The sequence below is a fragment of the Gopherus evgoodei genome, chromosome 5 (genome assembly GCF_007399415.2).
Source record: "Gopherus evgoodei ecotype Sinaloan lineage chromosome 5, rGopEvg1_v1.p, whole genome shotgun sequence".
Taxonomy (NCBI): domain Eukaryota; kingdom Metazoa; phylum Chordata; order Testudines; family Testudinidae; genus Gopherus; species Gopherus evgoodei.
Window position 1 is genome coordinate 63,432,548 of NC_044326.1, and position 16,102 is coordinate 63,448,649.

Consider the following 16,102-nt stretch of genomic DNA (forward strand, 5'->3'; position numbering starts at 1 on the left):
TAGGAAAGCAAAAAAAATTATTTTTTTCCCTCTTTGGAAAATTTCTATAAAGAAATGGTGTTTTTCTAGCCTCCTGCCTTCCCTTTAATTTGGCCTCACTTGTCTACCCAGACCACAGCGTGAAACTGATGAATTATTGGAACATCACATCTCCCATAACAACAGGCAACACCTGTAAGCACGGCCTGCTCTCCGATTTTTGAATTCCCCTTTTCCACTCTTGCAGCTAGCTGAATCCACCTCTTTTGGCCTATGCAATCTCATCTTGTAACAAAGCAAGGAGAGGACAGCTAAGTGACCAGGAAGCAACTCCACTTGAAAGCAGTAACCACCACTAAAACATGCAATTCATCTCCTAAATTGATATCAACTTTGATCTGCATAAAGTGGGAGTTTTAACATGTAGCCCAAGTAGACCCTGTATAAACTTACACAATTTTATGCTTATGACTGCATGTGGAAAATTACTTTGATAAAAGTGCTTTTTAAAAGTAGCTTATTTCCCTTTGATGTTACATGTAACTTATAGCAGGTTCCAATTTAAAAGATATATTCAGTGGATATATATCTGTTTTATATATATTCAGCCTCATTCCAGAAGAAATCATAAAAGCTGACTTTGGTAAACTGGGCAAACATACAATATAGGTTTTAATATGGGTAAATGTAAATGTATGTATCTAGGAACAAAAGAATATAGGCAATACTCACAGGTGGAGGACTCTATCCTGGGAAGCAGTGACACAGAAAAGGATTTCAGGGTCATGGATAGTCATCTGAACATAAGCTCCCAGTGTGATGCTGTGGCCAAAAGAACTAATGTGACCCTGAGATGCATAAATAGGGGAATCTTGAGTAGCAGCAGAGTGGTTATTTTACATCTCTCTATATATATGGCACTGGTGTGACCACTGCTGGAATACTGTGTCTAGTTCTAGTGTACACAGTGCAAGAAGCATGTTGGTACCTTGGAGAGGGTGCAGAGAAGAGCCATGAGAAGGCTTAAAAGATTAGAAAACCTGCCCTTAAAGTGAAAAAACTGAAAGACCTTAATTGATGTAGCATAACAAAGGATAAGGGGTGACTTGATTACAGTCTATAAGTGCCTACATAGGGAACAGATATTTAATAATGGGTTTTTAATCTTACAGAGAAAGGCATAACACAATTCAAAGGCTGGAAGCTGAACCAAGACAAATTCAGACTGGAAATAAGGTAAATTTTTAACAGAGTAATTAACCATTGGAACAATTTACCAAGGGTTGTGGTGGATTCTCCATCACTGACCATTTTTAAATCAAAATTTTGATGGTTTTCTACAAGAGCTGCTGTAGGAATTATTTTGGGGAAATTCTAGGGCCTGTGTTATACAGGAGATCAGACGGGATGATGACAATGGTCCCTTCTGGCCTTGGAATCTATGACAATGGCACCTTGTGTATACAATAATTCTCAAAGGCTCTTATGGGGTGTGGGTGTCTATAATCCCTACTCCCTCCCCCAGCCTTCAGCATTGTAGAGTCCCATGACTCAGTAACAGTCACCTTTAATCATCTAGGTATCCTTACTGTGGCTGTTCGCCCATGCTGAATAATTTTGTTTGCTCTTATTTTTGTAGCAAATAAAACAAGAGCCCTGCTCTGTGGTGTTTAGTCTGAATAAAATCAAGCTGAAACCAAAGTGATAACTTTGGGGAAGGGAAGAGGAAGATGAGGCAGAGAGAAAAGAATAAAAAATATGAACAATGGGTAGGGAAATACAATTCTTGGGTAGTTTTTCCTACTCCATGTATATTACAAGTTTACATTTCTGGTTAGTTTATTACTGTTAGCTATAGAATATTGATTATAAATTGTACTTTTGATCTTCAATACACCCTTCCTAATTTGTTTGATTTTATAAGAGATGGTAATTTGCATTGTTCCTAGACTTGTCTCAAGTTGTTGGAATTGAGAGGTGTTTAAACACCCTGTATACTTTCAAAAGGATACAAGTCATCATAATTTACTATTACCCATGTTCCCATGTAACATTCTATCGCAGTTCTCTATTTTATAGTTGTATGAACACTTTCAGAAAAAGTCGCATAGCATAGACGCCTCAGCGCAGTTTCTTTAAATCTGAACTGCAGATTGAACAAAAAATTTTGTTGGAAGCCAAGGACAAGCCAAGAGGGGAAAATATGTTTAACTTCTATTTTAAAAAATGTAGAAAGGTGCATCTGTGGGGGCAAATGCTGGATACCAGCCACCCGAATAGGCGTTTTAACTCTCCCTATTTGACTACAGGATAAAACGCAACTGAAATCATCGGGGAGAGAAGAATGAAAGAGAGCAATAGGGTTTGCAGCCCTCTTTTCCTTCATGCCAATAACCAACAACCTCCCTCCAGCTGCATGTGCCACAGAAATGTTATATCAGCTCTGAGAAGTGGGTGGTATACAACTTCCTTCAAGAGCCTACTGCCACTCTAAAATCAGCCATCTAGGGCTAGACCCTGAAGTCCTTACAAGTAAGAACTTTTACTGGCTTCACTATAGTTTCTGTCTGACTAATGCAGGAGTTCCCAAACTGTGGTACTCGTGGGGGTATGAGAGGCATTTTGGGGGGAGGGGTGGTATGTAGGAGAAGTTGTGTATCGGTGACTTTTATTTATTACTTACTTTCTGTATTGCATTTTCATAATAGTCTACTCAGATGAGCTTTACAGCTGTGTGGGAACTTGTTCTCCAAAATACGGTAGTTAATTTTACTTCAAGACATAGCAATGAGAACACTGATATACAGAGCACTGACTGTACAGAGCCCTCACCTCCAATCATTGTACAGTGCAGGTTCAGTTGCCCAGCAACTGTCAAGCCTAATTGAACTCAGAACTCTGTCAGGGATCCCCCCCAACCCAGTTGTATAGGTCACACTCTAACTATATCTGTACATAACAGTGAAATATGGACAGATGGCTAAAGATAGGTAGTTAAGTAGAACACACGATATCAGAGATGAAAAGGGTAGGGATATGCGGGGCAGCTCATAGATCTGGAGGAGGTATGCAATAAGAAACGTTTGGGAACCTCTGCCCTAAACGATGCTGAAGGCAGACATAAAAAAGAGAATCAAGTCCAGAATCTTATCCACTAAGCCACTGGACCACACTGGACAGTTATCCATTACATACAAATCAATATAGTTGGGAAATGAACACATTCAGCTCAGTTTCACAAATATTCAGTTACAATAAGTCATTTAATATAACTTCACTTGGACAATAAATACCATAATTTCCAGGAGATCAAAATTCAGTTGTTTAATTTAACTATTTAGAAAGTTAAACAATGGAAGATTTCACAACACAATTTTTATTTACATGATTTATTGTGAATATTTTAAATACCAGCTTGTGAAGCTACACAAGGATGTACCTCTAAACTGACATACCAGAATACTGTCAAAACGTTTTTGTCCTGGAAGTAGTGCATTTTTAACAATTCAAACCATTTCAAGTTAATGTTGGATGGTACAACTCTAATTAATGAAGCTACTCACAAAGACTCCAGATTTTACTGACTAGACACTACTGAGTAAAACGTTTTGAAGTACAGCTCACCTGGTACAAAGAGAGCCTTTTAAATTAATGCCTCTGCTGAAAGCATTAGAAAGCCACTGAATACCAACAGATCCATTTGTAGTAGTAAGTCATTTATAGATCTGAGAGTCCAGGCTACTGCATACTGTTCTACCCTCTGAATATAAATGGCAAAAAAATAAGTTTCTATCAGATACGATCACTTTCAAATGCTGTAAATCCTGATAACAAAAAGTACAGACATTGCACCTCAAACCATCATTAATGAAGAAAGTGGCACTCCTCTTTTTTGGGCAAGTGAACATGTTTTCTTCATCTTCATTCTCAAGACATTCCATATAATACTACTACTTAAAAACATTTAAGATTCATGAAATTAACTTCAAGAGAAAGAATGTTCATGTTAAACAGAGCACCAACTTATTCCATATATTCATTAGTGAAAGTTTATGAAAAACTAAATGTTTAAACATTAGTTCTGCTGATAGCGGTCATAACTGTAATTCAAAAATAAAAGTTTAATTCGTAAAGTTTGATCAAAGCTATGGTTCAAAGAGCAATATTTTATACATTCTGTGCAACATCCCATTTTCATCTAGTGCATAAGTCCATGTCTGCAGTTATGCAGCTGCAATAGAAGTATCATCAGCTTGTCGACCTTGTGGCTTTAAAGAAAAAGAAGAGTCAGTATAAAGATTATATATAGTTATGAAATTCATCTAACAACATCATCATAAATGAACAGGATGTTACAATGTCTAAACAGGGCTGTATCTTTCCTAGCTTCAAGGTATTTCTAATGGCAGCACAAAATATTGTGATGTTATCTACATTCAAGTCTTCTAACTCTCCCAACCGCCTCCATAAGCTCTTCAGGGCAGGAGCCATCTCTTTATAGATGTTTGTATAGCACCTAGCATAGGGTCTGACCCTGATTAGACTCTCTGGGTACTACTGCAATACAGATGTTCCATTGATAATGATGCTGATGATAAATACATGCATGAAGCAGGAACAGCCCCAGAAGGTTCTAGGGTAAGTTTGAAGTGGGGTCCCTTGGGAAAAGGAATATTTTAAGAGGAAAAGCATGGATGTGCAAAGGAGCATACAAGAAAGAATACTGGGATTCTGATAACCCCAAAGAAGAGAAGAAAGGAATTAAAAACCTAGAGAGGTTCTCTTGTAAATGCTCAGATCTCCTTTCCCTGGGGGGGGGGAGCAGAAGTTTGTGTTGATCTAACAGCAAGTTTTGATGACTGATCTAGGAGAGACATTGATTGACAGTGTGTATAAATAATAAATTCCACTCAGCCCTCTTAGCTGCAGTAAAAGTGAGGAATGCAAAGACTGTTTGCAGGGAACAGAGAGAGGATTATAGATGTTGGAACAAGCCTCTCTCAGAAAGACACAAAAGAACACTTCAGGCCTCTCACTCACTGCTTATGCTCCAATAGGAAAGGATTCTGTAAAGGACAGACAGACACAAGGCTAGCTAGCTAGCACTGTTTTGGGTAAAAGGCTTTAAAATAAGTGGGAAAGGACCAGAAAGATTGCATGACACCTGTTTGGTATGATGGGATGAAATGCAATTTTCAATCATAAAGTTTTCATAATATCTGAGTAGCTGCAACATTGTTGAAAAAGTCTAGTATAATAAATTTCATGTGCGCTTAGAACATGAAATAGTTCAGATAGTAACAGATTCAGAAATATTCTGGAACCCCACAAAACCCATCACATTATGAACACCAGCACTTCACTTTCTGCAATCAATTCTCACCTGAGTAATATAAATATAAGATGGGGTGGCAGATAATAAATGAAAACTTGGAAATATTGTAACCAAGTACAGTTCCACCAATACTCAAATGCAGACAGAATTTTAACTGACGCTTTAAATTGAATGACTATTATCCTTCTAGTCACAAGATATTATCCAAATGGTCAGAAAAATGGATAATATCCTGTGACCAGGAGGATAACAGTAAAGTAATTCTGGATGGTTTTAAGAGCAAAGTGACTATTGCTCATATAGAGCCCAGTCCAGCATTGTGTAGTGCCTAAGCAGATTGCTGCACCCACACAGAGCCCCAGTGAAGTCCATGGTCTCCATGTACACACAGCATGGTGCCTGTGCGTCTTAAAGCAGACAAGCCTGCTCTCTAGTTAACGGTCCATTCAGTTAATCTGCTAAGAGTAAAGATGGGGTTGCAGTTCTCAAAAGAAAAATAAATCCCAAGTAAATTCTCAAAGAATTCATTCGTTATAAAGAGGCCAAAAGCCTCCATTGGAACCTTACCTTTACAAAAATGTGCGTTGGTATGAATCGTCTGAGCAACTGATTAGTGAAGTTTGGAATCCGCAGCAAGATGATATTAAGAGATGGTAACTGCTGATATCCAGCCATGAGAGGGTAGAAGTTATATAACATGTCCTGCTGTGTGCCAGGAAGGATTCGCAATCGCATCTAAAATCATAAATAATTCCAGGAAAGAAAGCTGTTTACATATATTAAACATTTGCACACTCCAAAGTTAAAAATAATTCTCTTAAATATTCTCTTTAATCGGTTTGACTAAAAAACGTTATTCAAAATATTACAACTCTCTTTTCTACCCAACTGCACACACTGTATCATATGATCAACATGAATTTCCTTAGCCTATCCAGAAAGACATAACTAGACACTCCTAGGACTGAAAATAAGTCATCTTAGTATTAAAAAAAAAAAAAGAGAGCAGCTTTGGACGTACATTTTCCTCCAGATATATTGCTCATTCTTCAGTTCACCATGTCTTAAGGATGAGTATTTACTAAATAACTCTAGGGTAATTTGATCGGACTATAGCAGAGTTGATAGCCTATGAGCTTACTATCACAAGGTAACATTTGAGAGTCTACCATTCACTTAGGGTAGCCCATATTTGTTACAGTGTACTGTGTTTCTCTCTACATCACTTGATTCAAAGTGAGAGAAAAAAAGATGTAAATTTCCCAAGCCTTGTTTTGGTAGACAGAAATTTAACTGAGCTGGGAGACAGATTTGTTCTGAATATAGTTACAAATTTATTTGTTTTTAATATTTCTTTTCCTGTTTTACATAAAGTTACATTAAAAACATTTAGTTTTTAAATACAATTTATATAATCTAAAGCAGTGGTTTTCAACCTGTGGTCCATGGACTGTGGGGGATCTGCAGACTATATCTAAGGGGTCTGCAAAAGATTGTTGTTACCACAGAAAAGTGGTTTCCAAAACTTGGGTCCAAAGACTATGTCTAAGATTTCCAAAGGGATCCACATCTCCATTAGAAATTTTTTTTTTTTTTTTAGGAGTCCACAAACGAAAAAAGGTTGAAAACCACTAATCTAGAGAGTATGTTGAAGTCTATTAGAATAGTTTAACAGTGATATGAAACGTATCATTACGCAGTAGTGACAAAGAGGACAATCTGTACCTGTTTAAGACCAGAAAACATGAAGGCATCGCTTGGTTCCACAGATATTTCCACATCCTGGACTAAACTGGTCTTGTTTTGCAGGTGATATCTGACAGGTAAGGATTCTCTTACTCGACCAAATGATGGCAGATCTTTGGAGACAAAGGGAATGAATATAAAGGTTACATAACCTGATATGTAAATAAATGTCTTGGTTTCACATACAAAAACAAAGTCTGACTCAATAAAAGTAGAAAGGTTTGCAAAAGCTGGCACAAAACTCAATATCTATAGTACAGCTGATCAGATGTTTCAGGAACAAAAATTATGAAAATATGTTATAAGTTTTCAAATAGAACTATCAGCTCTAATTAGAAAGCATTGAAAGATATCAGAAATTACTGTTACAAGACTAGTTCTATGTATCACAATATCACTAATCTGCACTAATTGCGGGGGCAAAGAAGCAATACAAGCATGGGTTAGAATGACTAGAGAACACGCAGATACTGCATGGGCGGGGCTTTTCCCTCCAGCCCTCTTCTTACAGGAGAAATATGGTAATCTCAAGTCTGTGGCTGTAAGGATAAATGTGTTCCTATGGACCAAATTCTGCTCTAAGATGTACTTCTGGGGTTTCACAGCCTTGAGTGAACATTCCATGCATGCAGCCCAGGGCTAAAAATATTCCATGCATGTTAATATTACCTGCATTAACATGGAGTGGGATGCTTTCTACAATCACATGTGGTAGAGTGATCACAGTACAAACAACGGGTACACTTTCAACAGCTGAACTCCTATCAGAGGAAATAACACAACACATGTAGACTGCATTTATATTCCTGACTAAGCCAAAAGAATATTGGGATCAAGCAGCAAACTAACAAGCAATATTTACAGCAATCCCAACAGTTAAAAAAGGAGAAAAGTCTTATCTTAATGTTTTTATTACAATAATATTGTAAAAACATCTAAAATCTTAAAATCTAGAGAAGACAGATGTATCTTATAATGACGAATCTAACAACAAACCCACATACAGAAACCTGTGATTGAGGTGGAAAAAATATTAGGTTCATTAATTTTTTTAAAACAGTACTTTTTATACAGCTGGAGTGTTCTTTAACTTGTCTTTCTTCCTCCCCTCTCTACATGTGAAGTACTCCTTGGCTTTAGAAAACTTAAGAATTAGTGTAGGATATCACACAGTTGAAAACTTAATAATAAATATCACCATTTAGATGCAATTTCAGCAGTACGCACATTTTAAAAGAAAATGATTCCTACTGCTTTCACCCAAGATGATTCCACTGTGAGGATTAGTAAGGGAAGAAGAAAAAGCAAAATATATCCTCCCGACCACCCGCACCCTAAAAAAAAAAAAAGTCATGAACTGCTTTAAAAAACCAGACAAGGAATCCCTACCTCTTCCAGGAGATTACATAACGTCCGGTAGCCACTCCGCCTTGAACATTTGTAACTGATGGACACCGTAGGCAAAAGCATTCACTGGCACTCTCGCCTGTCTGCAAAACAACTATCAGCAATGTTCTGTTTAATTTTAAAGTAAAAGACACACTGAATATTAGCACAGAAATGATCCAGAGCTGAAAAACTAAAGTTAGTAATACATACAGATTATATATAAATTTTAGGAATAAAGGTATTGTATATATGCAATATATACACAGTCTGAGGGATCCCCAATTAATTCACAAACTGTACACGAAAACATTAGAAATAATGAGGTGCTCAGTAATGGGGCCTGTCATGTGGTCCTTGGTCCCTGTGAGTAGAGCTGGGCCCAGTTCCCCTGCACAGAGCAAGTAAGCCCAATCCACCAATTAAAAGGGGCTGGGCTACACCTGGACCTATAAAGGGCAGGAAATGAGAGGGGTATGAAAGAATGACGGAGACTGGCTGTGCCTGGAGAAGGGAAGACAGTGGAGTGGAGGTAACTCTGGTGGTGGGTCCCTGGTGCAAGAGGCCAGGTGCTCCGGTAAGCTCCAGGAAGGGAGCAGAGCTAACTAAAGCCTAGTCTATTCTACAAAGTTAGGGTGAGGTAAGCTGCCTTGCATCAACCTAGTTGTGAACGTGTCTACACTTAAATTTGTCTCCCACTGAGGTAAGTGGCCTCTTATGCCGACACAGTAACACAACCTCCCAGAGCAGCACTGCACCAAGGTTAATGTACGGAGGTCAACACAGCACACAGACACTGCATTACCTATGTCAACCCTAACAGTCCTCCAGCAGCTTTCCTACTATACCCCACGCTGACTGTATTGTCACCATTGTGAACTCTACTGCCCAAGAATCACAGACTTCCAACTCGTTGAAAGGTTTCCCCCTTGGCCTCACAAATATTACGCAGGACACAGCAGGCGGCTATTACCATTGGGATATTTTTCTCACTGAGGTCCAATCTTGTGCATAAACAATGCCAGTGTCCCATCAGTCGTCCAAAAAACATTCAACTGTCATTCTGCACCTGCTGAGCTGGTAGTTGAATTGTTCCTTGGTGCTGTCGAGGTGGCTGGTGGCGAGCAACAGGTAGGCTTCAGATTACTACTGGGAATGTTGAAATGCCAATAGTGATCCTGGCATTTCAACATTCTCAACAGCCATCTGTTAGTTGAGAAAATGTTCCTCCTTGCAGCTTTCTGAACAGTCCTGTGTTCTTAAAGATGTGAGCCTCATGTACCTTCCCAGCCCAGCCCACACAGACGTTGGTGAAGTGTCTCTGGAGATCCACCAATGCTTGCATTACCATAGAAAAGTAGACCTTTATATTGATATATTCTGTGGCAAGTTAATTTTGTGTCAAAACAGGGATATGCATGCCATCTATTGCTCCACTGCAGCTCGTGAACCCAACTGCGGCAAATCTATCCACTATGTCCTTTACATTGCTGAGGATCACAGTCCCATGTAGAAAGCGATTACTGGCCCTGCACACTTGCATGACAGTGGCACCCACAGTGGATTTCCCAACTCCAAATTGCTACTGGTCAGTCTAGAATCAGTCTGGTGTTTCAAGTTTCCACAGTACAAAATCACCACTTGTTCTCCACTGTCAACACAGCTCTTGTTTTCGGTCCCTGCACTGGAGAACTAGGACAAGCTCAGCCCATAGACCCAGGAATGTTGCCATAAGCATCTGAAAGTTCTGCAGCCATTGCTTGTCATCCCAAACCTGCGTAACGATGCAATCTCACTAGTCAGTGCTTGCTTCTGAGGCTCAGAAGTGGTGTTTCATCATCTGCAGCTACTCTGTGAATGCCACCAACAACCCTGAGTTGGTTCTTGCTAAATTCTACAGCAATCTGTTCTACAAGAAATCATTATGTTCCCCAATGATTTGGTGGTTCTTGCAGCTCTGCAAATACTGCAGGATCATGTGCCCTGTGTTTCAATGCTCATGACAACAGTGCTGAGCTGTGCAAGCGCCATGCTTCTGTTGGCGACAGCAAAGAGTGAGGAGGGCCCCACGAGTTTGTCTGATTTTGAAAAAAAAAAGCATGAAAATTATGGGATACAGATGACAATAGGAATATGGAGACAGTTGCAAACTGGGAATTGGACCCCATGCTCCCAGTCACCCCAGCGCAACTCCTTTCAGCCTCACCATGCATCGAGAAGACTTCCCAAAAGACTGCGTGCTAGATGGTTGCAGGTTGCATACTGGGATACCTATCCATGATGCACCACACTGTGCATTGATACAAGAACACCTGGTGAGTACGCATACCGCTGACACAACACGCCAAGCATACATACACACAAGCAACACACTAACTGCAGCAGCTTTATAGCAACGTAACTTGTGTCAACATAAGTTTGTAGTACAGACATGGCCTAAGACTGGAAAGCTGCCAGGAGTACCAGAAGTCCCTGGGACGAGTGACCCTGAAGTTTGAAGCAAAGGAGTGAGTAAAAAGACTGTTTGTTTTAAGAAAATAAACCATCTTAAAGGAGACTGGGCATGGCAATATGTGCTTGTAAGCTAGGGAGAAGCCCTGCCCTATGACAGGACCATAGAAATATGATGATTTGACAGATGATAGAGAACCTTCTGAACAGAACCATGGAATATCTAATATCCACACAGAGCAGACAGAATCTCCAAGGTCACATTCAAAAGAGTAAACTGCACAGTACAGCTGATTCAGACTCAGGAGTTCTCTTCTGTTGTAAATTCCCAAAATTTAAAATGTTTTTGTTCGGTTTTAGAACCTAAAGTAGAAATTTTGACATTTGCTGCAGAAAGTAAATTGTTTTGGGGAAAAAAAAAATCAAATCTGTTTATTTTGGAAGTTTCTAACCAAAATTAAAAAAGAATTGGCTATTTTATTTTTAAACCGTTTTTAAAAATTTAGTTGTGTTATTTTTTAAATTATTAACAGCTACTGCTATTTAGAGCGCATATTGTATCTTCTTGTTCAAAGACCGACATCATTCAGGGTACTAAAAACTGCAGCTACTTAGAGTATATAATTTTAAAATAAAATAAAAAGCCACAGGAGCCAGGGCTGCCACGCTTCCAGGGAAGCTGGCTCCCTGAACTACCTTGGGAGCCAGAGAGCCCAGGAAAGGGAGCCAGACAGGGAGTCCTGGCTGAGCTGTGAATATGGAAGCCACTGCTCTCCAGTAGCTAGCCAAGTGGGCTGCGCAGGGAACCTGGGAAACTAGTTGGCAGATGGGCTGGCATGCCAGCCTGATTTCTGGTGAAAGTTTCAGCAGAACTGGCATGTTCTTGTGGAACACAATCGATTCCACAAAATCAATGTTTTCCCAACAAAAACTGCAGTCAAAGATTTTGACTACTGTACAATCCTCAGTTTATCTCTCTGTCTCAGAAGGATGGAGAATATTATTGTTTAACTACAAGATATTCTAACTAATAAGGCAGTATTCAATACAGGATGGAGAAACTTCTTGCATGTTCTTCCGAGGCTAGTCAGAATAGATTCATACGCTATTTCATGCCTGTGTGTGTAATCCTATGTATGGACTTGTTTAAATTTCATTCTATAGAGGCACAGTATGCACATTTCAAAAGCCGTATGTAGTACATGAAAGCCAAAAATTGTCAAATGCTTTTTCTCGTGAATGGCTGATTAAGAGGCTGTGCTCTCTGGTGCTTCACTTGAGATCTGATTTTGGCTACTGACCTTTTATTTCCATTTTACTAACATTTAGAGAGGAGAAAGAAGTTTATATGGATTTTTTTGGTAGATATTTTTAGCTCATTTTAAAAACAAGTCAATTTAGTTCATGCCCTATTTGGTGCCTGAGATATTCAGCAGAACCAGAGACAGTTTTCTCTCTCTTTGTAAATAGCTCCTGAACACAGAAAGAGTGTTGGTCACAGTCAATTCATTTGGCTCATGTAACAAGAATGACAGCTGTACAAAACTTGAGGGTGGTTCCATATAGCAATACTCATCTTTGAAGAAACTGCTTTATATTTCCCATATTAATGTTACCTTTCAACAAATAAGATTTTTAGAAGATTAAGAAATTTCCAGCAATTTTAGAAACTCATAAAATTTTAGAATTTATATAGTAGTGAGAATTCAGTCACCACAACCACTTTCAGAAAGCTGTGCTAAGCAAAATGCTACCTAACTCACACTCTGTATTGGTCTCTATTCCAGTTCAGATCTGCCACTGTCTAAATTAGACCTTTCCATGCTTCTCCATGTCAAATAACTAGGAACAGCTGAACAGGGTACAAACTAAGTTTCACCTTTAATTTTTTTCCCCCTTTGTGAGTTCAGCTCAAAGTGCTAACATTGCTTCAAATAATTTAGAGAAACTCCAAATGAATGTATCAATAAGGTATTAAAATGTATTTCTTCCCAATTCCCACTCCATTCTCCTCAAAATATCTTATTTAAGAAGCAATAATAATCTAAATTCTCACCATTCTCCACATAAGATTCCAGTTGGTCTACTGGTACCATGGAAGCTGAAAGTTGTAGCTGGCTATTTATAATAGTCAGAGCCCACGGTGAAGCACTCAGAATGTCTGTCATCAGTAAAAAGGGTATGTCTGCAAAGACTCTGTCTAAGTGTTCGAACTACCAAGAGAAGAGAAAGAATGCATCAATATTTTACTGGTCACATTTGTTTACTCAGATTTTCATGATTCTAAGATACGTCAATCAATTTTCAAAACACATACCTTTGAAGAAACAAATTTAACAGCAACATCAAAGGGAAATACAGTTTCTATAGTTACAGTTTCATCCTGCATGGAGGGGGAAAAGATTGTATTAAATTTCAAATCTAGATATTGACATCAGATTACAGGCAACTGAATTCATCATCACCGGCCCCAGCCCTCTCCAGAGCATCATCTGCTTTGGCCCTCCCCTGCGGGATGGGCAGACTGTGAGCACCATTGAAATTAGGCTCGTTCTTAAAATCACACACGAGTAATCCAAATCCCTTAATCATTTCATATATGAACTAACATGAAATGAAGAGTCATTCCAAACTGCTGAACTCAACAGATCATACCCTGTGACACTTGCAGATTATCTCTTTGTCCTCAACTGTAGTACTGATTAAATAGGAAACATAAACCAGAAACATCCTGGTACCAACTGTTCCACAACGAATGTATACTGCTTTTTCCAGCTGTAAAATATAAAGATAAAATTAGTTAAATAGTACTCAAAATGCAACCAGCAAGTCCAGAGCTGCCCTTTCACCCGTTTAGTGTACCTCAGTTAACACAGACTAGGGGAACCATAATGGACAACAATTGCTTGTCTTCAGCACTGGCTACTGGCAGCATAAAGTGTGACACCAATACAAGAATAGCATAACTCCGGCCATTCCACTAGATGTTCTCCTGCTATTTACACTAGTAGGCTGGAGCCATTACTAGGTGTCATTTACCATAACAATGTTTAGCACATCTGGCATATAAATATCTTGCAGCGCTGGCTACAAAAGTGCCATGCAAATACCTGTTCTCACTTTCTAGAGACATTGTAAACAATAAGCAGGCAGCGTTATCTCCTGCAAATGTCAACAAACTTGTTTGTCTGTGTGATTGGCTGAACAAGAAGTAGGACGGAGTGAACTTGTAGGCTCTGAAGTTTTACATTGTTTTGTTTTTGAGTGGAGTTATGTAACAAAAAAATTCTACATTTGTAAGTTGCACTTTCACGACAAAGAGATTGCACTACAGTATTGTATGAGGTGAATGGGCTGAACAAAAAGTAGGACTGAGTGGACTTGCAGGCTCTTAAAATTTTCATTGTTTTATTTTTTTAATGCTTTTTTTGGTACATAATTCTATATTTGTAAGTTCAACTTTCATGATAAAGAGACTGCACTACAGTACTTGTATTAGGTGAATTGAAAAATACTATTTCTTTTTTTTTTTAACAGTGCAAATACTTCTAATCAAAAATAAATAAAAAGTGGGCACTGTACACTTTGTATTCTGTGTTGTAACTGAAATCAATATATTTGAAAATGTCAAAAACATCCAACAATATTTAAATAAATGACATGCTATTATTTGTTTAATCGCTCAATTAAATGCAATTAATTTTTTTTAAACTGCTTGACAGTCCTAGTTTGAACCACATGAGTTTTACAGTATTGCTCTGTAGAGAAATGTAGAAAGACAATTACTCTTTGTAGCAGACATTAACTGCTGTTCATTTCATGAACCCAATCCTTCTCCCTTCCTACCATCACTTCCATAAAAAAAAAAATTAAAAGCCAGTATGTGTTACTCAACTCTGTATCCTTATAAGATTTAGCACTCAGGCTGTTAAATTATTAGTACAGCCTACAAAACTTCCAATGTTCACTTACAGAAGATAGTGTTATTCTTTAATATTTGCCATCTCCTAAATGATATGTAGCACATCAAAGTCAACCCACAACCAGAAGAACTAGTGCATCCTGAATTCATTCTCTTCTTTCAAAGCGGTGAATGAAAATTGAGCATTTCTTTTATCCCTTTCCTTCTCTTTAGCTTTATATCACAATATGAAATCCCTCTAATGTCCACTCTGTGCCAACCACCTTGACAATTCTGAGAGACTCTTCAGCATGCTCAGGTACTTAAACTTAACACTAAGGCAGTAATAAAAAAATCTTCTGTCTGTCAAATACACAGTTGAGATAACTGTGTTAAAGGATTCACAGTCCAGATCAGCCTCCTTGAATTATATTAATGAGATCTCTTCACTCTTAGTATCACACATAGCCCTCAACCCCATTCCATCGAACTAGCCCATAGAACTAAAACGTAAGGAAGTCAAAGACTCATCCCTTGAATAAAACAACTGCTACATTAGATAGAAGCCCAGATACTAGGCATCATCACATCTGAAACTAAATTCTGGTCCTTCTGATATCTGTATGAAAGTATTTTTACTAGCCAATGTTCATTTTCAGTTTAGCTATTAAACATTTTCCTAATTGGAGTGGGGGCAGTAATTAAAATTCACCTTTTCTCCTGGTTGTAAATCTCCTACAGGGATATCAGGAAGTAATGCAGGATAAGAATCATCACAGATTTCTGTTCCATTAAGGGTCACATGAGTTTTCTGAGTCAGATTGGCATCTTGCCCTAGAATACAAATATACTGTTTTTATACTCACATAATTATCCTGTTAATTTATCACCGTGGCAAGCGGCCACTATTTATGCATATTAAAGTACGCATCACAAAAAACAAATAAACAATCACCACTGCTACCAGACATATGCCTCAACCAAATGAGCAATAGCAAGACACAAAACTACAACATGAATGCATCACAGAAGAATTTTTTTTTTTTTTTTTTTTTTGTGTACACAGGTTGATGGCCTTTCAGCAACCTATGCCAATTGGTGAAGGGGCTTGGTGGGAAATGTACAATTCATAGTCATACGGGTCAAATTGTGAACAAGATATCCTTTATTTTGCAATACAATATTTTAAATGAACAAGGTCTTCCATACTTTAAAACACTGAACATATATAAGACCCAATTAGTAAAAATTCATGGGAATCTTGCTCAGTTATGGGTTGACTGGGTTTACAAAGACCATGACTT

General features: G+C 38.3%; 1 protein-coding gene across 4 annotated transcripts in view; it reads right to left on the reverse strand.

The window, feature by feature from the left end:
• Positions 1-3,223: 3,223 nt before the first annotated feature.
• The window catches only part of TRAPPC11 (trafficking protein particle complex 11), a 39,325-nt gene continuing 26,446 nt past the window's right edge, over positions 3,224-16,102 (reverse strand). For 2 of the 4 annotated variants that reach the window (XM_030563266.1, XM_030563265.1), the window contains exons 22-30: positions 15,511-15,632; positions 13,553-13,672; positions 13,215-13,280; positions 12,954-13,110; positions 8,450-8,561; positions 7,730-7,821; positions 7,040-7,173; positions 5,882-6,049; positions 3,224-4,247 (exon numbers count right to left, since the gene is read on the reverse strand). In XM_030563266.1, coding sequence (XP_030419126.1) covers positions 4,203-4,247; positions 5,882-6,049; positions 7,040-7,173; positions 7,730-7,821; positions 8,450-8,561; positions 12,954-13,110; positions 13,215-13,280; positions 13,553-13,672; positions 15,511-15,632 — 1,016 coding nt within the window. In that variant the 3' untranslated portion in view covers positions 3,224-4,202. Of the gene's footprint in view, positions 4,248-5,881; positions 6,050-7,039; positions 7,174-7,729; positions 7,822-8,449; positions 8,576-12,953; positions 13,111-13,214; positions 13,281-13,552; positions 13,673-15,510; positions 15,633-16,102 lie in introns of those variants that run through there. The other 2 variants (XM_030563267.1, XM_030563268.1) reach the window with 2 other exon arrangements.